Source organism: Larimichthys crocea, chromosome XV, assembly GCF_000972845.2.
Source record: "Larimichthys crocea isolate SSNF chromosome XV, L_crocea_2.0, whole genome shotgun sequence".
NCBI classification, from domain to species: domain Eukaryota; kingdom Metazoa; phylum Chordata; class Actinopteri; family Sciaenidae; genus Larimichthys; species Larimichthys crocea.
Window position 1 is genome coordinate 14154262 of NC_040025.1, and position 25927 is coordinate 14180188.

Sequence of the window (25927 nt, forward strand, 5' to 3'; positions counted from 1 at the left end):
TCTTGTGATGTTAATACATTGTGAAATATCTGTTTGTATACAAGGCGTCCACATCACTAACCTTTTTTAATCTAACCTGATATTTACAGAGGAAAGTGAAGAATGAGGACCAAACTGTGCAATTTACTTCATGCAATCTCTTCAGCGAGGGCGCAGCAAGGTCACACAACTCCAATGCTCCTGATTACAGTGTAATCAACCGCTACCTACCATTCATCCAATCAGTGCTGGGCAACACAAACAACAAACCCACTTGAATAAATTTTGACCAGCTGTAGCTTTATGTTACCATTTGCAATCATTATGCAGCAGAGATGAATGGTTCTTGCTGATGTAGCAGGAGAAGGGTTCCCATGTTTAACATGTAAATGGAAGGTGAAGTTATGGACTCGCACACTTTCTGGAACCAAACAGCTCACTATGAGTCTCTCTCCAGAACTTTGTTTTTCATTTTCAACTGCACCGTTTTAACCTTAACATTAGTCCTGGGTTTACCCGGGAACTTGTGGGTTTGTTGGGTTGTTTTCAGGACCAAGAGCCTACAGACCTCCAATAATGCGCTGCTGGTCAGCCTGGCCGCAAGTGACCTCCTGAAGTGCTCTGTGGACACACCGCTGCTGCTCTTCTCTTTTCTGCGTTATGGGAAGGAAAGCCAGGTGTCGGTGCCTGTGTGCACCCTGCAGCAGTTCACCTATGCCCTGTGCAGCTGCGTCCAGCTGCTCACGCTGGTCAGCATCAGCGTGGAGCGTTTCCAAGCCATCGCCTTCCCTTTCCAAACCGAGAGGAGGAAAGCGAGGGTCCGACTCTGGATCCTGTCCATCTGGGCATGCGGCCTCATCCTGGCGATCATCTCACTGACTCTTTCCAAAAAGGCGCTGTTTTACATGCTCTGTCGCCCGCACATCGGGGAGCATGACGACGAGCGACTTCGATATTGGGATCCATTTGGACCCTATGTGCTGGTGCCGGTGTGGGGATTGTCTCTGACTGTGATCGTGATCCACTACGTGCGGATATTCAAAGTTGTAAGGCAGCACCGTAAGAAAGTGTTTAACCGGGGGGTCCAGCTGCGGCCGACAGTGGCTGAACACGTCTGGGGCTTGTTGAATGTCCCTGCTTCATCGCCACGGACAGCCCCACCTGGGTCCTTCGGGTCTCTACCCTCTGTGGTCTCCGGCAGCCCTCTGCCTCCCCGCCGGACGGTACTCTTGGTGGCCGAAGCCGGTGCTCCCTGTGCGGGCTCGTCTACAGGTGGCGCGCCGGGGAGATCTCCAGAGATTGTGGGGGCAGTGTGTCTTCTGACACCTGGGGCCAGAGAGCGGGGGAAGAAACAGATGGAGGGGAAAGTGGCCCAGCGTTTTGGGTACATAATCATTGCGTTCACGCTGTTCTGGGTGCCCATGGTGGTTATTTTGCTAATGAACGTCATCTCATGGCAGGACACAGACCAAGTGAGTGTAGCAGTTTTTTCCCTCTTAGACAATTACTGTAATTATCCGTACAATATAAACCCTAATGCAATGCAATCGGACAGTTCTGCACTAAATGTTTCTATCTGTTCTCCAAAAGCAGCTGCACAAAATATTAAAAATATATTTCCAAATAATTCAAATGTAACAAAACCAGAGGCTCAAAACACTAAAGTGAACATTTTAAGTAAGGCATTTTTGCATTGGATGTTGCAATGCATTGCACAGCTATTTCTATTATCCTGGTCACTCAGTACAAAGTGCAATAATACATCATAGATGATCATTCACAGGTTCAAGTTTTAAAAAAATGTGAAGATCCTTTAGTTTTGTTTTAAATATCTGTTTTGGAGTGTTGGTGGGTCTAAGCTTGAATTTGAGCCCTAGATCAATCCTAGATTTTGTACTGCACTATTCTAAGCGCTGTCCTGTTCCCCCTCTCCACAGTTGCTGATGGAGCTGGAGACATCAGCTATGGTGCTGACCTGTGTGCAGGCTGCAGTGGATCCCCTCATCTATACTTTAGTCACCAGACAGTTTCGCTCTGAACTCAGCAAGATCTTCTCCTCCATCCCTGCGTGTCCCCTAAAACTAAGGGCCTGAATGTTCAATATCTGAACAATCGAGTAACGTGCAGTGCACTTTTGGGAATCGAAAATACCACTAGAGCTGAATGTACACAAGCCACTACGTTGTGTTTACAACCACAATGATTTAGAGTCGGGTGAAGAAGAAGAAGAAAGCTCACAGAGTTTGTATTTGTGGCAGATATAGATGTTTTATCAGGCGTTTCACAGTTGGGACACAAGACAAGGTCATAAATAATATCCAACACCTGACAAGATACGCACAGCATTAGTCTCAACAATGACAGGTGGCATAGGAGGGCAAAGCAAAGAGTGAGAGGAAAACTGACTGAGCCCAGAAAAAAGACAATCAAAAGAGAGTACATAACAGAGAAAGAGAGAGAGAGAGACAAACACAATCACAGACCTCTGTTTTTGTTGTTTGTAAAAAAAAACAAAAAAAACCCAAAAACAAAAACGCAATCCTTTGACACTTTGAGCGGAAATATGCTTACATTATAATTCAAACTGTCATTTGAAAGTGCAGCTGACATGAAACAACCTGTCTTGAAACAGGGAAGCGGTAAATAAATCACGTTTAATCACTGTCCTAGCAACAAATAATACAGGGAATCTCACTTCTGCCATTACCTATGTCATACCCTCGTTGTATCTCTCGGTAGATTCTAAATGTCGGACTTGATGCTGTGAATATGAAGTCAATGTCTTCAACCCCACTTTTAAAATTACAATGAAAAAGCTCTGCTTGTCTGTGCTTGTCTTCTTTTATTTCTTTCTTTATTATTTTTTTTTATACTCCAGGTAAATTTGCACACTGTTTAATACGCTAATACTGGATCTAGGCAGCTGCTGTCACTGGGTACAGTACTAATTTACCAGCAATAATTCTAGGTCACTGCTAGGAATATCAGACTTAAAACTCTTCCTGTTTAAACTCTGTAGGATATATTTGGCTTTCTTTGGGTTGGTACTAACTTCAGAGTCAGGGAGAACTAAAGCTCAACGGAGGAGTCTAAGGGTAACCACAGGGTCTTGTGTAGTGATGCACTGATGTGGTACCAATTATGCTATACTATTTTGTAAGTCTTATTAAAAATGCATGTGTAAAACTGCGTAAGCTTTTCAGATGTCTCCATATTAAGGTACTTAAATACTGTTCTAAAAAAAAAAAACATGATACATTTTGCTGCTAGTTTGACAGTTTTAAATACAACCTACTTCTAGAAAATCAGCTACATATGGGCAGACAATAGTAGACCAATTCCAGTATTGCTTTTGAAATATGCTCTGCTCTTCGCTGATATGGATAGTTTGCTGATATATCAGTGCATCTCCAGCCCTGTCTGTGTGCTCTTGTTCAACATTTGATTTCATCTATGTGGAACAGAAGTAGGTGCTTAGTCTATTGTGACTGAAGCTCCTCTCCCCTGTTTTGGAAAGAAACCACAGCAGTGGTCTAATCCACCCAAAGGACAGACCTAGCTGAATGTGTAGCTGTTTGACTTACAATGACATTCAAGATGAAAAAGGCCAACAGAGAGGCATCAGCTAGGAGGATGGCAGAGCTAAAAAGGTCAGCGTCCATAGTTACAAAGGTCAACTTTGATGGGATTTGATGATAGGTAATACTAAAGTTACATGTCGGGGTTGCAGGTTGAGAGAACAGACAGAATAGCACGCTTTTTTTGGTGACAGAGATCTGTGGATAGCTCATCCAGTGTCCTCCATGTCTCTGTAGTCACCGTTACAACAGACTTCCCTGCTTTAAGTTCTCCAGAAGATAAAGTAAATAAAATCCTTTTGAAACATCAAGGAGGACAAAAAGTACAAACACCAAGTTTCCTAACCACATAGAGTACACATACTCAACAACTTTGAAAAATGCCCGCTGAGTTTGGGGAAGAAAAAACGTTGACAGCTATAAAGACTACTGAAAGCATACTGTTGTTCACACAGGAGGTAGGGATACAACAGGACAACAACGAGAGAGAGAGTGAGAGAGAGAGAGAGAGAGAGGGAGAGAGAAGAAGACAGACTGAGGGAGAGAGAACGAGAAGACAGCTTCACTGGTTCTGCCAAACGATGGTCAAATATTACAAAATATTCTATTAACAATATTCACAAAGAACCAGGGCTCAGGACAGAGTCATGTCAGAAATTCCCAGCAAAACGCCTTGTGCTTTTAATTGTTGTGGTTTAAATTCAAAATGTACCTTTTTTGGTTTCTTTGTTAGAGAATTAAGTTATTTGAGGTCTGTTGAGCAGAACAGGGGGGCAGGATTAATCAAAATATAAAAACAAATCTCTTTTTTACTCCAGCAAAACAGGCACATATTGTGTAAAAGGCTTGTAGCTGAGAATTTGGGACAGAAATGTGTACGATGAACCCTTCAGAGTGGCAGCTAGTCAAATATACCATATACTGAGCCATAGAGACTTCCAGCAGAATTGAAACACGAGTTTTCAATCAACTGAGACAAACACATTCACACGCACACACTCACACATAGAGGTACGCACCTCCTACCCGAAACGCAACAATTCCTCTATCTAGCAAAAAATTCACATACACTCATTCACAAATATGAAACTCATTGGTAACGCCATCACATACACACTGACCATATTTCATCTTTTAAAGAATTTTCACTCAAGTGGAATAATATTGGACCTGAAAGGGAAAGGTGTCATACTTATCTATTAACAGGTGAGTGGATCAAAATGACACAAAAGGGCAGTTAAATCAGTGGGAAAATCGCTTATCGTTTTGATAATGTATTTTTTTTCTTTCCCTTTGAGTTTCCTTGCTTTTCCCTTATATATCCTGCAAAAAAAAAAAAAGACTGTAAGAGTCAAACTGAAGCAAAAATCATGAAAAGGTGCTTTGTGCACAGTGACACATCACTTACTCTGGGAGCTCATCTCCGACACTTTGGAGGCACACTCACATGCCTCCTCATCCATGATGACTCCCTACATATATTCCCCACTCTTTCACCCCTACACACACACACACACACACACACGCATATGCGCACACATGCCAAACCACTACCATGAATGTACTGTATCTAAAAGCCATCCTCCACCAGTAAAAGGAGTCCATGTCATTACAGTACATGACCAGCAGAGGGCAGGCTCCACCATGGCCAGACTAGGACTCTAAACGTCTTCTCCTCCATCATTTCCAGTCCTCCTCTGTCCCTCAGTCTGTTCTCGATGAGTCTTTATCTGTCTTTCTGTGTGACGTGCCTGCACTCTTTTCTTCACAGTGCAGACACCTTCACAACGTTCTGGTGGGTGGGGCCTGCGGGGAGATGAGCATCACCCTCGGGAGTTGTCACTGGCGGTGTGGGAATGCTGATGATTGCTGTGGTGATCTGGCTGCTCTGGCAGTTCAGGGGTGCTGGCTCATCTACACGCATGTTCAGGCTGGAGCGGCTATAGGAAGGAAAGGTGAAAAGACAATTAATTAATGCTTAGGATAAGTGAATGAGAAACCATCCTCCTTCCTTTGACAACTACTGTTCAAGGTCAAGATACATTTTATTGTCCCTCAAAGGAGAACATAGCCTTGGCGGTGCATTAATCCAAAAAAGAAATAAATAACTAAACCTCTTTCAAACTAAACCTCTTTCAAACTGAACAAACATTAACAACATTAAATCACCATCAGTGGGAATGGATCGACATGTTTTATAAAGTGTTGGTTATAGTGTCAAACCCACTGAGAGTCAACACCCAGCTCTGCTCTACACAGCATCTAGCTGTTAATGAAATTCTAGTCAGTTTCCTGCAAACAAACTTAGAAAGAACAAGAGAGCCAAAGTAAACTATGGCTGGTGGGAAGAAAAGACACACAAGCACGCTTAACGTCCTCCTAATATTTGAGCTGGCGGACAAATCCAGAGCTAAAAAGGAGTGAGTGAATATTTGACTTGTATTTGTAAGATTGCCATAAAAACAAATCCACTGGGATGCTCATGTCACATGTCTATGTGTGTTCTTCTGGGTGTGTATGTAGGCAGATGTTTGTGATAGATAGATAGATAGATGCCAACATTTATTGATTGTTGCTTCTCAATTGCCAATATTTGGCAATTTTCTTTGCCATATATGACAGTAAACTGAATGTGTTTGGGTTTCAGGCTGAATAAGACAAGTATATAACACATGCACCTTCACCTTTTATTGACAAAATTATCATCAGATTCAGTCATTGCGAAAGCACTTTGTGAGATGATTAAAAGTGTATTATTGATTCTGATAATGTTGTAATGCGGTAGCTCTGACAGTCATTCAAAGTTCCTTGCTAAGATGTTTCACTGGAAACAAATGCTACTGAACTGAACCAGATGAAACTTCAGAAGCATGTTAGTTTTTTGTCTCGTCTTTTAGAAGTCCTGGTCTCACCTGGTGCTGAGGGGCTGGATATGGATGGTGCTGAGCTCTTGCAAGCCTTGTTGGTGTGTGTGTGTGTGTGTCAAAGGCTGCATGTGTGCTGGGGCACTGGCATTCGGTAAAGGGGTGTGGTGCTTCTTGCTTCGGCGGGTGCAGCAGGTGCCCGTCACGCCATCTCGGCTGGAGAGGGAGGGGCTTCGAGACGGATAATTCTGCAACCCCGCCTCCAGGTAGCTCTGCTGGTAATACTGCTCATCCACAAACTCGTGGTTCTACAAACAAAGACAAGGAGAACAAGACCGGCAGAGAAAGAGTCATAAAAAAAGCATTTACAACATTTATATTTATGACCATGTACTGTGTATGGCTTGATATAGCCTAGTAATTTTCTGCTTTTTTATATACAGTGTGTGGTTGTGTGTGTGTGTCTGTGCATGTAAACATCAAAAATATTTAATATTTAATATCTAGTGTGTCGGAGCTTAGCTCAGAATCAATTTTTCATAGTGAGTTCATTCAAGTGGCTACAATATATTTAAATAAACAATGGATCACATGACTACTATGATAAAGACACAGAAGTATCAACTGATTGTATACTTCCTTTCAGCTCTCTGTAGCTTTATAGCAGTTTTAGGCACATAGTTTTGTTTTTGGCAACTTTACTGTTTCGATTGACTCTCACCGCTCTCATCAGGATTGTTTTCAGACATAGCACGGAGCTATTTTGAGTAAAAAAGCTCCCAAAACCCATTTTATTTTAACTGCCCAGGTGCAAACAGCAGATGGACAAAGTTAGAGTATAGTAAAGAGCCAGATATTTCCCTCAGGAGTTAGCGGAGAGAGAAACAGAGAGAAAATAACTAAAATTCACACAAAATAAATACATTTTGTTCCGCTGCACATGTAAATACAAAACCGTTCACTAACAGGATCACTGATAATATGTATACCCGTGCTGTGTTTACAGTTTGTTAAACCTGCCTTTAAGTGTCCAAAATATCAGTTATTTCAGGTTTAACTTTGCATCCGTACTAACCTTCATGTGGTCCATTTACACAAATGTATAAGATGAAAAATGAGAGTGTGCAGCAGGGCATGCTAGACCCTTTGCTTGCCAAGCTCTGAGTCGTGCCAAGCTGAAACAGACAGTGCATCATACAGGCAGACGAGCGTGTATCATAAGGGAAATGCAGTGTACCGGACATCACGCTACAGTGGGCTGCACTTGCTGATGCACATACAAATACTGCAGATCTATAGACATTACGCCTGGCTGTCAGTTATTCACCTAATGAGCCACAGCTAGAGGGAAATGTATGAATGACTGCACAATTTGGAGTTTAGTCTGATATTAAATTAAACACAAACAAATTTAACTTTTGTGCAAGAACGTGTACATTATGTTGACGTGTGTGTACGTGTGTGTGTGTGTACTCACAGTAGTTTTCTCCAGACAGTGCAGCAGGTGGTGGTGCTGGCTCTCTAATAGAGAGGTAGACTTGGTTAACCGCTGTTCTTCCTCAGTGGAACTCTGTAACACACAGACACACAAACACGCACATAGAATGAGTGCTATGCTACATTTTCTTTTGGGAAGACACTAATCAGATGTGGGAGGTGCGCGGCCGGCTGCTGTCTCGGTACCTGATCTGAAAGGTTCATCTTGTATGGAAGTTGCTTCAGTTGGAGAAGGAGACAAAAGGAGAACAGACAGGGAGAGTTTTACTAGTGTTCACAGGTCAATGCTGAGAACAGACACCTGTCAGGGCCACAGTCATGCCAGTCAAACACAGGGAACATAACTATTTTGACCCTGAGAGGCATGTCTGCTAACATCAGTGGAGCCTGGGCATTGATCAGTGCAGAAAGGGAGACTTATAGCTCAACCCTATCCTAATGGATATACAGTATATACAATTCATAGAAAAATTTTCATCATGACATTTTGCCTCCATCTTTGTTATTGCAAAGGGCTGGCTACAGGCAACTTCTTAATGACTTGTTTTCCATATTCCTGATTCCTGACTTTTTTTTTTTTAATTCCGCAGCTTGTTTTTGTGTTTATTTGTGTGTGTATCTGGGCGAGAAACAAGTGGGCGCTATCTCTAGTCTCTGTGTTGGTTTGGATATGAAGCTCATTTCTGGGCAGTGGTGAGGTGAGTCAGAGAATAAGGGAACGGCTTCATGGATTTGCCACGAAAGTAAAGAAATCAATGAAAACAACAACAGTTCATTTGCTTATATTTGCCTAGTGCATAGGTTTATATTGTTTTATTAGTCCAATGAATCATTTGACTGTCAGGACTTGCAGTAAAAACACTTCACACACAGACGAAAAGACAATTTTCTGAAACATAAATCTACCATTTAACATTCTGTTTTTTTTTACATATTCTGTTTCTCAGGCAATTTTTGCAGACATACAGATGTACCTTTTTATTTATGATTTCCAACTGATTTATTTATTTCACAGAACATTTTTGAAGTTTAATATCCTTATGTAACATCTAAGCGGGGGTTTAGAGAGCTTGTACACAGAAAACAGACTTTACTCTGCATTATTGTTATAAATATCAACCATAATAGACCTAGTTCGAGCCTGGGAAGCTGTTTCTTCAGTATATGGCAAACTGCCATTATTGTTCTTGTCAGAACTGTAGTTTTTGTGCAGTTTTTCACATATAGAGACTTTCAATAGGTTGCATCAGGTTTTCCCAGCAGAATCTGTAGTTGAGTTGTTTATATAAAAAAAACAAAGCCAAAAAATACTGTCTTGATCCTGCATGCTCCACAGCACAGCTGAAAGGCAAGTAAAATGCCATGTTTGGGAGATTTGTAGTAGCAATTTTCTGTTTGTTAAGCGGACGACTGGTGCTGTAAGCAGAAGCTTCTTTGCTGAGAGTGTACATTCCCGCACTGATGACTCGGTTCGTCTTAGCCAAGACTGCTCACCTGTGTTCATGCTGCTTATCTGTACCTAACACAGCAGTAAAACACAGGTGTTTAGGCCTGAGTTATTTCAGTCTTTCTCTATACATGCAACTGCAGGCCCGTATCAGCAGCCTGTCTGGAGGCGGCTATGGCTCACTACCCAGGTGGCCACCATACTGTAGAGACTGGAAACAGCTTGATCTGCCGAGTGACAAAACACACTGTGTCGCTCTGCATGGTGCTCTTCATGTTGTTAGTAAATAGCTGCCTTAGAATTATACTTAAGTTGGGCAACAATTAACATTTTATTGATATTAAAATGAGCTGGTAACCCCCTGACTTCCTGATATAAGCAGCCAGTCTGGCTACGGATTTTAAGTCCAAACTGTCAATGAATGTGATACAAGACACATAATATATTAAACAAAATAAGTAAAATAAGTACGTAGTAAGTAGTAGTAAGTTGAAATACTAACATTGTTGAACTTGAATATGTTTAAACTGCAGCCACACAATATAAAAATTAAAAAAAGCTATTTTATTGTCACTCACCTTATTTTTGTATTATTGCTAATGTTTGTAGCAATGAAATCACCACAACTGTAGCATACTGAAGAGGTGCAGGTATAGCATAATAAAGTAATAATGTTCCTTAATATATCCCTAACATAAACTTTATAATACGATATAACCTATGACATTAGTCCTTATGAAGCAGTGTGTGCTCTGCAATGAATTAGATCTTAAACAGAACAAACTCTTCATCAGGTGGAGCGCTATATAAACACTAAATCAATGCCCTGTCTGGGTGTCATAAATAAAGCACACAGCAAAAGGAGTGTCCTTGCTGAGGTGGAACTTTTGCAAACTCAGTTTTTCTTAACACTGTTATGTCTGTAAGTAATCATAATCTCCTCTTCTTCAATACAGTAACATTATTATTCGGTATATAATGCGCAGAATATCTTTTCTCATGACCCTTTGCTCGACGTTAAGCTAAATGGAAACATAACCACATCCGTATATAAAATCTACATTCATAACCACATATATAAAAAGCCTTTGCAGTATATCGGCTTTTAAGGCAACATCAATATAACTTAAATGCATCCATTTAGCTGTTGCTTGAGTATAAGCACTGCTGCTGTTCAAGCTACGTCCTCAACAATTGCTATTGAAGAGAGACAGAGCTATAAAGACACATAAAGGAGAGAGGAAGAAGGAGAAAGAAACACTTGTTTTTGTTTTTGTGCTGTGTCAGCCCCGGGCCACTATAGTGCTTGTGAACTTCCTTGAGTTGTGTTTACATTTCCTGCTGCATTGCCTGAAGCCTGTTCCCCAGCTAGGCAGCTGGGCTCAGAGATGCTCACATTAGAAGTGTCGCTTATCGAATGAGATCACACTTAGCTGCTCTGATGGGATGCTGGGTGCATTCTAAGAACTGATAATTAAAGGAAGGACAAGCAGGGCCCACAACCGATGACTTCGTTTTTTGCCAGTTCTGAAATCCTCAAAACTGTTTTTCCAAGGAGACATAGAGGTCATGCTTTCTATGTCGTTGTGTCAAGTTGTCATGTGAGGAAAACTATGATGAGGTTATGTAGTGTTCGTGGTCAGATGCTGGTCTTACCGTGAACTCCAGAGCTTCGTTGAACAGGCCATTGCGCTTGCTGTGGAGGAAGGCATTGGAGCTTCCTGTCTTGGATATTCGTATCCTGGCCAAGCGGGCTTTCTGCAAAGAGCAAGTGATCACAGAAAACCAGCAATTAGTCAATGTTTATACCACAACCTATGTCAGAATGATTGGGGATCATCCTGACACACCTCACCGATTTGAGCTACAGCACTTTCTCACACTTGATATTTTAGTTGCGATCTTAAAGATTAAATGAAACGTGCAAAAAGAAAAAAAATGTTCACTCTGATCTCCTGTGATAAATTCTCTCTGATCTCCTGTGATACTTATGCATGATTCATGGTGACTGCACGATAACACATTCCTTGGGTCTGAAAATCTGTTAGAGAGGCAGCTAGAAGTAGAGCAGGTAAATGCTGTATGAATTAAGCAGCTAAGTGTCGTTCTGTATTTAAAATGTTAAACTCAATTTATCTGGGCCGTTTCTGCTGTGCTTTGTTAGCAGTTTTGTTTTGCAAAATACATCAAGAAGGCCCATAATGCTCTACATCTGTATTGTCGGCTTGAATGGATTTGAGTCATCAAACCCATGCAGCACGGTTAGTGTGCAGTCCAGTCCCTTTTGCTTTCTCTGCCTCTCTTTCTCTCACACTGTCAAATCAATGTGAGACAGTCAGCAACAGAGATGAACAAGACGAGGAGAAGGGACACGAGGAAGAACAGACACTCTCTGGTCCTTGGGAGTGAATTCTTTATACATCAGTAACTTCTACTCCATCGTTCTGTTTTTTTTTCTCTACCCAAGGTGCGCTGAAAGTGTTTACTGAATGTGTATGAAACATGCCCGGGTGTGTTTGCGTACACAGGTCTGTGTGTATATGTGGGTCTCAATAAATCTCTCAGTTTCTAGTACAGCTGCTTTTACAGGATAGTGTAATCTGAGTCACTCACTCCTCAAAGGCCGCTGTTTTCCTGTCAAAGTCAAGAGTTGGGTGTCAGGCACAGTGCGGCTACAAATTGTGTGTGTTTCTGTTGCTTTGCTTTCTGCATTCATTGAAGGGTAATTGGTAGAAGGAAAATGTGAGCTTTGTAAATGATGAGCAGACTTTAGTAGGAGGCCCATGCACTGCTGGGGGGTTAATTGAGTGTGTGGATGTGTGTTTGCATATCTCCATGTGTGCTTTACTTCATAGCTGAATTTCCATACATACACATACAAGCCATATAGTACCAGTAGAAATACCTGGCTCAGTAAGACCATGGTAATGTATGGTAATTTAAGCTCATTCCTTCATTTGAAAATGAATTTGGCGAAGCCACAGCCTTCCTTTACATATGTGCCTGCACGTGATGTTAATAACAGTAAAGTTGAATTCAATTTAAAACATGGTAAGGTTTGTTGATGCTGGTGGCTCATGCTGTGATTTAGTAATCTAAAGGGAAGCAGGGGAGATAAACAGAAGTGTGTGTAAACATACATACATAGTGTAGCATCTATACAAACCCACAACTCATTTCAAATTGTTTACCTTTTCCTTTTCTCTCCCATCTTTGTCTTTTTTGTCTCTTTCAGTCTCCCTCCTGCTCTCCTTGACAAGTTTTCCTCACTGTTTTTGTGGCCTCACACTCTTTCACATTTGTGCTGGCACAGCATCCCACAGGCCTTTAGAATAACCCTTCTTTATGTTCCAGCATTGTGCTCAACCAATGGGATTGTCTCTCTGGGGTCACCACGCAAACAGGAGCCTGTGACTGTGGCAATGGTTGCCAGGCAGCACAAGGGTAATGGAGGGGATGTTAAGAACATGTCCTGCGAGATTGAATCTACTTCTGCGTTTCTCTGATAGATTCCTGGGGCCTTAGGGACCCCGGGCACGCGTGTCTAAGGCCCATCTGTGCTTTCAGGCAGAGCCACGGCACGACAGATTGAGCCTGAATTGCTGCTGAAGCATCATTGAGAGCACACAGAAGTGTAACGAAACCATGGACACGAGGCTTTCAATAACACCTACACATACACAGAACACCATGTGGAGAGTTACATGGCCAAAAAAAATCTGCTGCACATTCCTTCACAGAGAGACACATATATACAATATATATCGACATCCAAAGACATGGACATACATAAAGCACACAAAGTGAAACATAAATGTGCAATAACAGGATAAACAATTTCTCTGTACTAGAATAGTTTTTCCCCTCACCTAGAAAAATTTTCAGGTCATAGGTTCACAGAAAAATGTCATATAACAGATGATTAAGCATAAGGTGTTACATAATTAGGACCCTTGTCACATTTTTTATTAAACAAATGAGAGTTTGTTTGATGTTTTTTGATTGTTGTTGAAGTTGAAATATCTGATATACTACTTTTCATCGCAGTGGCTGTTGGGGTGCATGTTTGATTGACTGCTGGCAGGCTGAGCCCCGGCAGGGGAGTGAGAGCCAAAACAAACAAACCCGGGCTGCAGCTTACAAGCAACGGGCACACGCCGTGTTGTTAGCAGTGATACTGTAGAATAAATAAATTCTCCACTCCAGCATCTAAATGCACTCAAGCAATATTTGTAGGTATGTTTACATACTGTTTAATGTCCTGCAGCTGAGCAGCCAATTAGCTATTTAGTCTGCAAGCTGATGTTAGCAGTGCACTTTCCTGTTGTGGATGTTTATTTGGTTGCTTTTTTCAACAAGCTAAGCTGCAGAACAAGATGTGTATTCATGTTTATACGTTAGAGACTTTAGTGGGAAAACTTTTTTTGCAAATATGAAGCATTTTTATTGGCTGTATGAAAATAACTTCTCCATCTAGGTAGACGGGGACAAATTAATGCAAAAATAGGGGGGCGCCAACATGAAATCAAAAAATAGAAAATCCTCACTAACACAAAAATTATGATTTGCAAAACAGATATGTATGCTGTAGCAGAGCCAAAAAAGTGCAAACATCTAAAATACTGCATCACCTGCAAACCAATCAGATTAGTGACACTCAATATCACTGGTTAAAATGGTCAAGATGTTTCCACACAGCCAAGGGCCAATAAACTGATCCAAACAACCTTTTATCCTCTTTGTTTTTCTTTTTCCTGCCACGGAGCCACACTTTAGGATCAATCACACTTTAAAAAATAAAGCTATAGGATGCAAGCCAGCACAAATGCTTCATTTTAACACCGTTTGCTGCCAGCTTAGGGATCTAAACTGGCATATCCTCAAAGTGATCAAAAAAAAGCCACATATCCACTCAGTTCCAATGCCATACTCCGCTGAGCAATGCCAGGAAGTTTTCTAGAAGTTTTTTTTATTTTTTTATTGAAAGTAAAAGTTAAAACATTCATGGCATCTTGTGAGTTAGAGCTTTGCTAGACTGCCTATATAAGATTTAGCTGAGTGAAAAAGTGGAGCAATCGAGCTATGGGACCAGATTAGGTTCTGCCTCAGGCCTGACTTGGAACTGTACGAGTGTAAGAGGAGACCATCTGATGAGGAAGGAATCCCACATGCACACACATGTACACACTCACATATGAATAGATGTGAAAGTGTTACTTTGTTTTGTAGCTGCCACTCATATACAGTGCATGCTGGAAAGAACTAAGTCAGTCTAAGGTATGTTGCTTTACAATAAAACACACAAACACACACACATAAAGACAGAGAGACGGTGACACAAACAAGAAGTGAAAGGAGAAGTGAAATTTGGGAATAACTGACTTTTAGAAAATCCACCAGGGAGTGAGGTTAGGACGATGGCAAGGATTGATTTGGTGGAAATCAAGTCTTCCAACACCTCTGGCCCTCAGATATCTGCCTCTATAGCAAAGACAGCTTAACCTCGGACTAACAGAACTCAGAGACAAAATAGCTTTGCTAAGCCTGGATTACCTCTTTACCTTAAGAAAAAGAGAAAAGCACAGCTCTGTTTGCAAGCTGCAGCAATGCTGATGTTTAGGATGTTTTTTTTTTTAACAATGGACATAATTCATAGCAGAATTCTTGACCCCCCTCGGTGAAGTCACCAGTCAACATCCCTCCATCTCTCTCTTTTTTTTTTGGCTGCCGTTTTGCTAAGTGCAGACGACTTTATTGATTGTCTAGAAGGGCAAAACACTCTCAGCCAGAAGTCATGTCCACCTTTTGACTTCAACCTTCTGAGAGAGGGCTAAAAACAATAGTGAGATGATTTCGAGCAAACGGAGTGAGACTGTGAGGCATGAGGACTTATTTTTATTTTGTTTTGTTTTGTTTTGTTTCTGCCATGTAAGCCCCCAAGCCAATGTAATGTTCATGAACCGCAACAGACTGTAATTCACTAAGTTTGAAGACAGATAAAGATTTCCAGTCAAAGTGGGAAAAGACAAGACAATAAAATAAAGATGAGTCAATTTTCATATACGTTGGAACAATAAGGAACAGGAAATCTACAAAGAGAGATATATTATAAATTTGTACTTTACCATTTTGTCAAAGAAGTACCTATAACTGTTTAACTCTACGTGGTTCAAGCATCATTTGTCTTTATTATGTATATGTGTGGGTAGTTTTCAAAAATCTGTGATTTGGAAATAAAAGAAATGCATGAAATCATAAAAAAAACTGAATACATTTATCAAAAAACCTTACCCCCCTCTACTGACGATTGCTGTGTGATGTACATACATATACCTACATGTATATACACATCCTAGTCTGTTATGCTCTGTCTGCTTTTTCTTGTCAAATTGTTTTGTCTGAATGTGCTACACTTTATGGAGCCCTTTTGTATTTTGTATTGCAATGTGTGTGCACTTTAATGTAGCCCTGTCTGCACCATGTTTTGTGTTTTGACTTCCTTCATTTCCAAGTCCATTTATTCAAACCCTCTTAAACTGCACAAACTTCTTGTGAATTGTAAAAAAGTAAAAACTCTGCACGGCTTAGATGCTCGACGGTCAAAGGGATGTGACAGTCACACAGATAGAGGAGAGAATATAATGGAGGGTGTTCCATGTGACACTGACTTCCATAAAAGCCCTGTACTACTGTCTAAAAGCTACATAAATGTATAATTTGTGGAGCCAGGATATGCCAATAAAATCACAAATTAAAAAAAAAACCAAACTGGCAAGCCATGATGATGACGATATGGTGAACAGAATATTAATTTTGCGTAAATATGTCATTTTTAGTGGATTTCAGAATCGTATTTGAACTAGTGATTCATTCAGGCTGACGCATTATGATTATTAAGTCAACAGGTGTTTCCTCCACTGTAGAGAGGGAGTCTCTCTGTACATGACTCATACATCAGGTCTGGATCACTCTTGAATTTAATTAAACAGATCCAGGAGAACACCAAAGGCACACTGAAAAGTTAAGCTCATTTAAATTTCTGTCCCTGTCTTTTTTAATCCTTCTGTATCATTCGCCCTTTGTGATTCTCCTTTTAAATCTTGCCCTCTTTTCTGCAGTACTATTCAGAATTTGTAATTAGACCTGCCTGAGGATATTATTACCTTTATGCAAATACGCTCTGAGAAGCAAACCCTGCAGATTGGACTCTTTGTTTTGGATCACTTTATAGGATCATGAATAAAGACAGGGAAGGACTTAAACTCTGTGTTCAAAATGTTGTAGAACAAAAGTAGCAACACTGAAATGTACAGGGAGGTAGAATCGAGAATATATGTCTGTGTCTCAGCCGTATTTTCCTCCTGTGCCACACAGCAACTGGTGGCATCCTCATGTATCTTCCCTTTGTGCTGCGAGATACATCAGGTGCTGTCTCTCTACCACCACCCAGATGGATGGCTAATTGTAATGGGAGCCCAGCACAGCTAACAATTAGACCTGAATGAAGATGGATGTGGATGGGGGATAGGCAGGGAGGGGAAAAGCATGTAATAATGAGAAAAAAAGTGGAGAAGAGATCTGGCTGGTAAATGCTGAGGGATGCTGCACTTCCTTTTCACAATGATTGCCCCTTCCTTTTCTCCTGTCTGGCCTCCCCTCATAATTTAAGTACTTTGAAAGGCAATCTTGACTGGCTATCCTGTTTTACTCTCAGTTAAACATAGCCTTATTCTAAGAAATGACCTGAGGAAGAATGGATTTTCTGTGAAATATAACCATGTGCAGGTAATAAATGCTGCTGAACAAATGACATTTTGCTCTGGTAAATGACCAGTGACACTTGCTAAATGGTTGGCTTAATAGCTGCGTCATATGTCATTAAGGTTATGGAGCATTAAAGAACACTCCATGTTATGTAGATGGTAATAATGGAGTACTGAAAGATATGGCATGCTTGAACAATTCATTGCTCAGGTGAGGCGTTAAAGATCACAACTATCATTAGCTGCAAAAGAGTGGACCATACAATGGTAATGGCCCTATTATACACCCCCTACACTGATCTTTTATGGTGTGAGAAACTGCCAATGTAGAATCACAGAACATTAAAATATGTGATGTAACATGGAAAGAGCTGAACACATGCCAGCAACAGTTGTTACAAAAGGCAGTAAAATCCATTGCAGCAGCAACAAATTATACGACAAGACTAAGAGTTCACAGCCACGCTAGTGGCTCTGTGCGGCTGCAGTCATCCCTGCCAACCCTGAGAAAAAATTCTGGTGACTTTTAAAGAATGAAAATAACAATACTGCACTGCACTATCCTGCAACAGCATTTTACTTTTAATAAACCAGGAAAGAACACACGTGAATATCTAGCATAAACTAATATCAATTAGTTTACATTAATTTTCTCTCAGCACTGTGCATTTCTCTCTATCTGCGCTGGGGAGGACGAGGTACGAGCAGCTCTCTTCCATGTCACATACATGCCAGGTAATGCCCTTGGTGTGGCTGCGTTGTTGTCTGGGTGGAACTAGCAGACCATAAGAATCAGAGCACATATACAAGCTGCACAGTGCCAGAAACAGGTTGTGAAAAAAGGTGTGAAAATTTGTCAGAAACTGGGAAAAATACAGGAGAAAATATCAATCTCCTGAGAGAATGTTTGGCAAGCACAGCTATACTCGGACACAGCTTTGCTGAATACTAACTTTAGCATGCATTGTGTATGGCCACAATATGATGTTCACCTTTGTAGTTTACCCTGTTGGCATGTTTAATTAGTACTAAACACAAGTACAGCTCAGGCTGAGTGTCATTAGTTTTGCAGGTTTTTCCAGCAAAACATGTCATCAAATCTATAACACAATGTGTGACAAATTACATCGCAATCCATCCAAAAGTTGTCAGGACATTGTGAACAAATCTAAAAAAAAATGTGAACCTTATTAAGGGGCTACAGAAAAAGCCATTAGGGTTTGTCTTCTGGGAACCATGAATGTCCAAAACTGCATGTCAATCCATTCAGTAGTGGTCACTTTGGAGCCACGCTGCTGGCATGGCTAAAATGAAGCAGAAAGGAAAGGCTGTTTTAGTTAACAACTAGTTTTTGATGTGAAATCATTTCTACAGCAGCTAACACTAAAGCTAGCACAATATGTAATTCAAGACACTCCACTGGTCTTAAGCACACGAGCTTAAATGCTAAGCAACACTTAATCCTGCGGGCTAATTAAAGACAGGGATGGTACACAGATTGCATCTCCTAAATGCTCTAAAATATCACATTTGCAAACCTATCATCATACTTGGCACTTAAACCTTGATTTGCTTGTAATAACGCTCTCAAGGATCAAGGCTTCCAGGTGGAATATAATGAAGGCAATGAGAAGGCGTTTGAGTCATGCTGTTATGAAATTTGTTGGGTGTAAAGGTGCTTGAGCAAATCGCTGACCTCACTGCTGGCAAGCCAGGGCGGCATTCGAGTGCCTGAGGGAGTCGTTTAGTACTGGTTGATGACAACAGGACTGTTATGCTACAGTTAGTTAGTACTTCTGGAGGTGCTGGTGTCTGTTCTGGTGTTTGGGACACTGCACCACACTGCAGCTCGGTGGAGAACACACCAAGGGCAGGGGCTAAACTGACAGGAAGTACACTGGATGCATACGCACACACACTGACGTGGACGCATGCGCTTACACAAATGCACATACATCCACAAGCACACAGCCAGATGCACACCTTACTTCCAGCTAGCACCTCATCTGGGTGATGGCTATTTCAGGAAAGAACACAGCATTAGGACACACATTGCCTCCAGCCCTCCCCACTTTCTACTCCCCCCCTGCCTCCCTGCTTCCTCCTTCCCTCTGGTCTCCTCTCTCTCTCTCTCTCTCTCTCTCTCTTCTGCATCAACACTGTACATCTCATCGGTTCCGGCCTGTTCTCAAATTTGAAAAATTTCCCCAACCTTCCAACCCGCTTCTCCTGTCGTTTCCTCCCTGCACACTTCGCTGTGTTACATCAGAGTCTTCCTTGGCAGACAAGGTTACAGTTAGTTAAGACTGGGCAGCGGTCAGGCCACGGTCGAACTGCAGGACTTTAAACAGATTTAAACTACAACCAGAGAGCATACGCCGAGATGGATGGCAGTAATCACAGAGAGTGTGTGAGAGAGAGAAGGGAAGCGGTGAGGACGACATGGAGGCAGAGGAGCAGAAATGAGGGGAGAGGAGAAAAAGGAGTGATAAAAGCCCTTGCTAGGAGAGGTGTGAATGAGAGTGATGAGAAAAAGGGATGGACTCCCGTTGAAAATATGTGTCAGTGTGTGCAGTGTGTGCTCGCTCAACAACAAACACGCTACTATCTATCTCAGGAGAACAAAAATGGTCAGGCTTGCCCTCAGTCCAGTTCTGTATGTGTGCCAGCTGCTGCTGCTACCCAGTTTGGCTCATGGACACAGCACAACATGATTTTTTAAAGGTCTAACGGCTGGGATATTTACCCAAAGGAAGATAGGATCTTTAAATCTTCCGCAGTTTAAACATGGGTTTACATAATCCGTTTATAAATGTGTCCCTGTGTGTGTTTTTATTACCATACTTACAAAGGAGAAAATCTCGTGCAAAAAAAAGGAGAAATCGCTCATATTCACTTCTTTTACAGGCTATTTTCAGATTTGGCCTTGGGTTTGAAATTGGTTTGGGGTATTTATAACATTTAGGCTGTGTGACATTTTACATTGTAATAAAAGTTTTTCTCAGAGTCAGAACAGCACATTTAGTTCAGCACAGGTCAGGGTTGTTCTATGGGACCAAGGAAGAGCTGAATGTTGCAGTTTTAAAGATTTTAAATCGTATTTTTCTGATTTTAAATCTTATGATTTATCCATAACTTTAAATATTCTAAAGACCTAGGTAGTTAAAGCTAATCAGATTTGACTGACAGTGACCAAATAACCCACCGAAACATTTGAATCTGGCTTTCATTCAGATGTTATACAATTCTGATGCATTACTACGTGGCATTATCTTTTCCATCCTAGCCTGGCACACTGCGAACCTTTGAGAAGAGCACAGACAAAAAGAAAAATATCTCTTGTGATCTATCCAAACCTTTTTTAACTCTGGCAGAATGCCATTGAGGAAATATATAGTTTAGCAATGTATCATCGTTTTAACTATTTATAGTTAATATATAATATACTCTAATTAATATAATCTAATATTAATATAATATAATATAATATAATATAATATAATATAATATAATACTAATATTATATAATATAATATAATATGCTTTACCTGGATCAGGTTTAAGCCATTAATAACAAGTTTTGGGTTTCCAGTTAGAGTAAAACCCCTTTGGTGTCTGTTTATATATTCTGTTTGGTAATAAATCCAGTGAAAATGCAAATGTTGGTAATCTGTTAATAAATACTCATGCATTCAGCATGTTCTAATAAGCCAGACTCTCTAGTTATACACGTTAATACTTTGTTAATGAATAGATTTTGTTCCAGATTACGCATGTTCCAGGTTTTACCATCAGGTAAGTGGATCATTAGAGATCATTTCCTGATTAATTAAAGAGCTAACGGATAAGCACATAGCAGAGGATTTCTTTTTTTACAACCTGGCAACCTTTCTTATTAATAGATTATAATATATTTATATAGAATTAGTTGATGATTTATTGAAAATTTCAAACTGCACATAGAGACACTTAAGGAGATATTGTTGGAGGGGAAATAACACCAAAACTGATTTATATTTATGCAGAGCAAAGGGGAAATGGCAAGGTCAGGGTTTAGACATTCATGTCAAGAGAGAAGAATTATGGTGATACTCACTGAATATGTATCACACACCAAACGTAAGTCAATGTGCATTATACACATCATCATTAGTCTCAGGGAAGACCTGACCCCTGAAGAGTCCTCTCCTCTGGGGAGAAAGACGTCAAAGCTCCCGTCTGAGCTGGAGGTCCAACCCTCAGGGCCACAGTTGAAGGGAAATAAAACTGTGCTCACCTGTACCTTCTGCGCCCGCCGCTTGTCTGCTCTCTGGTTCTGGTGATAGATGCGACTAAAGTTGGACACGATGACAGGGACAGGCAGGGCAATTACCAGCACCCCACTCAAAGAGCAGATTGAACCAAAGATCTTCCCTGCAATCGTCTTAGGAACCATGTCTCCATACCTGCAAGAGGTGACAGGGAGAAAGAGAGAATAAATTTAGTGAAACGTCTTATTATGCATTTAATAAAATCTGTCTCTGGAAGCTCAACCTCATAGTCATGCACAGCCGTCTGGAGGTCATTCACATCATGAAGGCAGACACACCCGCACGCACGCACACACGCACGCACACACACACACACAAACACACACACACACACACACACACACACACACACACACAGCCTATTCATCTCTCTTGTACAATGCTTTCATGTTTTTTTTAAGGCTCCAACGCTGCATGTGTCAATCCCCACCAGAATAAAGCTTGACCTGCTGACTCTATCCCACACCAAGGGAGGAAGAGGAGAGCTCCTACCAAACCTTGCCTGTAACTGAACGGTGCAGTAAAGTCCACTGACTCATTCACTGCGAGCAGATACTATTAACCTTTAGAGAAGAAAAAGAGGAGGACACATGAATGCCAGAGACATTTCCCAAAAGTCATTTAGCTCAATTCAATCTCAAATATTTGCAAGTCAAAAGCAATCTTGTCTTGAGTTCGAAGACAGACAACACAATTACAATAACTACATTAAACCCCCCCCGCCTTTTTTTTCCAAAGAAAAAAGCCACAATGTGGGAATCAGCAGCGGAAGAAAAGAAGATGAAGGGGAAGAAATTCAAAAGCTAAAAGTGCACAACTTAAGGTGAAAAAGCAACCTTTATTTCTAATGGTGTTCATTCCTTATTCATGAGTAAAAAGTGCAGTAATTTGTTCTTGTTTTCCAGCTAAACAAGAAGTTATACTGAATTTATTAGAACCGAATACAATTAAACCTGAAGCAAAAAGCCTTTAAGCATTTGCCGTTATATATAATTATGTCAGGACTAATTCTCTTCATAGAGTTGTTTAAACCTGTAATTCACAGTTAAAAATAATCTTAACTTCGAGAAATGCGCCCTGTAAAAGGCAAAGAACAACTGTGGTGTTCCTTTGTTTTCATCAAATTCATTTCATCATATGAAAAACAGCATCATCATGGCGGGGGTAGTTTTTAGCTGTGAATTATTAGCGCCAATCCTAGTTGGGAATTCCATCTCTACCACAGAATTATTTTACAGAAACATGCCCATCTCAAACTGTAGCATTACTAGGAAGGTGCCAGACATATTGATGTGTACGTATTATGTTATTCTCTTGGGTAAACACAGACTCTTCTGTGAACATTTTTTGGGCAAATTTGCAGTTTGAGTGGCACTGAGAGGATGGAAGCAAAAGTCGCAGAAGCAAAGCCAGAAAGACAGCAACAAAACGCTGCAAGAGAGAATATGTCTCTACCCCATCTCGTCACACTCAGCCAGAATGTGAGGTTAAGCTACTGTCATGTACTAATGGAGTCATGTTTAAATACTGTCTATCCTGGAAGTTGAGTTTGCATAATGTATCAGTGGTATAAAGTATATTTAATCAAGTATTCTGCAGTGCTTGAGTACAGTTCTGAAGAACTTCAACTTTACTTGAGTATTTTAATTGTATGCCACTCTAGCCATAGTTACTAGTAATTTTATAACATTTTACGACCAAATGAGCATAAAATATATTGTTACACAGTCAGCTACAACAATAAATTACTGCTTATATGTCAGTAATATACAGTAATGTATAATTTAGTAACACACTAAAGTATCAGAGCACATTTTTCCTGCATAATGTGCTTTTACTTATACCTTTAGTACATTTTGCTCTGACTTTTACTTATAAGAGAGTACTTTTACTGTATGCCACTTAATTAGGTGCACCGAGCTAAAACGAACACAATCTAATAAATCTTCCCTTCATAATGTTGAGTTTTTGTTGAAATTGTTTTAGAGAGATGTTGTGTGCAGTGCTGTTGAATTGTATTAGGTTTTAATGAGGTGTTTATTTACTTTGACCTCATTAATATAAACATTGGGGAAAAATATTAGATACACTTTTTCGGTATAATGCAATACAACCTAACAGCACCACCAACAACACCCTCCCAAAGTGAATAAACACATCTTTGAAACCAATTAAAGGAAATCGCAACATTACAACTGTCACAAAGAAAGGGTTTATTGCAGATTGCATTCGTTTAAGGTAGATGTACCTAATAAACTAATAACTGAGCGTATATAGACAGAGAGAGACATAGAAAGAGATAGGAAACCACACATACAGTACTGATCTCCGTATGGGTTCGTGTAATTTGTCTCTGGAAATTCCTCTTTTCCAATGATACTTAATCAGTGCATGACAGATAGACACATTTGGCACTAGTCCACTGATGCATCTGTAATGTAATGTTTAGAGGCCCCTGTAGACTTGGAAATTGTGTATCTAGTCAATCAACTTGTTATTGCTGCTAGAAGCGTATGCGTATGAAAAAACTGAACCAGTCTGAACATGAAACATTCAGAAATGTCTACTCCTGTGTTATTCTGTGTCCTTGGTTGAGCATCATGCTCCACAGCCACGTATTGGATGAGATGAGGTTGAGGCAGTGACAGCTTAAGAAACCCTATCAACACTTTTAAAACTCTTCTTCTTGCATATATCCAGAAACATGCCTCTAAATTGAACTCATCAAATTCATTTACTTTGACAGATCACACAGAATAACGCTGGTTGTTATTTGAGGACTTGGCAAACAGTACCCCAGAGGCTCTCCATAAATGAACAATAATCTTCTTAAGAAGTTGTGCTCACGATAGTCGTTTTATAATCTAATGAAGCACTTCTGTCACAGTCTGTTGGAGATAGTAAAAAAAAAAAGCAGGATGGTACCACACGCAAGCACACACACACATATACACTCAGAAACACACAAAGAAACCCATTCAGTTCATTTTAGGAAAGGAAATAAAAAAAAAAAAGAGATGAAACCTCATACTCATTAGTCACAGATTTCGGCAAAAACAAGCCCAATATGAAGCCATTTAAGTGGAGGGTGGTTTTTCGCATCAACAAAGCAAAGCACTGCCCACACACAATGAACCGCTGGTCCACAGCCATAACTGAGAATATACTTACAGAGAACATTCATCGTCCCTTCCAAGAACTTTAATGGCCTTTCTACCCAAATTAGGCAATAACAATCCCATCAGTGGTACAGAGGCCCTATCACTACAAAACATTTCATCTCCTCCTCTCTTCAGAAGATGTTTCCATTAGGAGGAATGAAAAGCTAATCATATTCATCTGCAAGCCTTCTTTAATGGGATCCTATCAGATTGCCTGATAGAGGCCCTTCTCTCCTAATACTACAGTCAATTTGCTGCTCCCATTTAGTCAAGCTGGCCTGTCTCTGATGATACCATCTCTGCGCCATTATACATGGCACGGAGATAAAGCTGGGTTTGCACACATTAAAGGAAGAGAAAGTTGTAATAAGTGGTGCGAGGGTGTGCATGTGCGTGTGTGTGCATGTGATAAGCGAGGTTAAATGTAACTTCTTTCCCGTCTTGCCTGGATGAATGCTGGGGCCCCATTTCTGACTCTGCAAGACTTCACTGAAGGTGGGGATGGAGGTGGAGGTAAATGTCTCAGAAAGGAGAAAGATGGATAAGCAGTGAAAGATAGCATACCAGAGGGAGAGATATTTTCTCAGCAGATGTAGTGCACCCAGGAGCTCCCTTGCTCCCTCTCATACCACATTCTCACATACAGCCAACAGTTTGCTATAAATGATGTGTGTGTCCTGACATACAAAAAACTATAAGATTAATGCACACACACACAGACCCATACACCCACAAACAATCAGGTCAGGTGGGCAGGTCAGCCCACGGTCAGGGTTGTCACGTCGTAGGAGGGCTGGGTCTCTGTGGGTTTTTATTAATTAAGTCTAGGAAGGATAGATGGTGTGTTATTGAGTGGGACTGAGTGCTGTTGTGAAGGTATGCATGATGGATGGGCTTATCAGAGATGGTCTGAGGGCTGACAGACACACAGATTTGTGATGATGGCAGGTCATGTCATGTCAAGTGAGGAAAGCATAACTCATCTAACTTAAATACTTGCTGATGAACCATGCCAGCATACAAGTTATTATACAGGAATGAAAGTGACCAGAATCAAAAGATGACATACACAAATGTTGTTTATTTAATTATATAAATATATGCTTTGTAAAATATTTGATTTTTATTGTCATTTTATTTCTACTAAAAACCATCTGAGATGAACTGATCTGAGCTGAGTCACTGAGTAAATATTTATTGCTGGATTTTGTTTTGACTTTGTGGATCATAAACTGCTTTTATGCATGTGTCGCAAGATCATAATGCTATTTTTATTGATATGTTCAGGATAGGGTGCTTCTGTTAAAAAGAAAGGGAGGGAGAGAGAA

General features: G+C 40.6%; 2 protein-coding genes across 4 annotated transcripts in view; one reads left to right on the top strand and one right to left on the bottom strand.

The window, feature by feature from the left end:
* Nucleotides 1-61: 61 nt before the first annotated feature.
* On the top strand, nt 62-2201 carry LOC113747736 (D(2) dopamine receptor-like). The gene is made up of 2 exons (XM_027288620.1): nt 62-1451; nt 1917-2201. The coding sequence occupies exons 1-2, from the start codon at nt 369-371 to the stop codon at nt 2070-2072; spliced, it is 1239 nt and encodes a 412-aa protein (XP_027144421.1). The 5' UTR covers nt 62-368; the 3' UTR covers nt 2073-2201.
* A 111-nt stretch (nt 2202-2312) lies between these two features.
* kcnd3 (potassium voltage-gated channel, Shal-related subfamily, member 3) overlaps nt 2313-25927 on the bottom strand; it is a 91731-nt gene continuing 68116 nt past the window's right edge. For all 3 annotated transcript variants that reach the window (XM_027288619.1, XM_019256453.2, XM_019256454.2), the window contains 6 exons: nt 21405-21573; nt 11022-11123; nt 8105-8137; nt 7899-7991; nt 6470-6729; nt 2313-5497 (listed from right to left, as the gene is read on the bottom strand). In XM_027288619.1, coding sequence (XP_027144420.1) covers nt 5323-5497; nt 6470-6729; nt 7899-7991; nt 8105-8137; nt 11022-11123; nt 21405-21573 — 832 coding nt within the window. In that variant the 3' untranslated portion in view covers nt 2313-5322. The remainder of the gene's footprint in view (nt 5498-6469; nt 6730-7898; nt 7992-8104; nt 8138-11021; nt 11124-21404; nt 21574-25927) is intronic.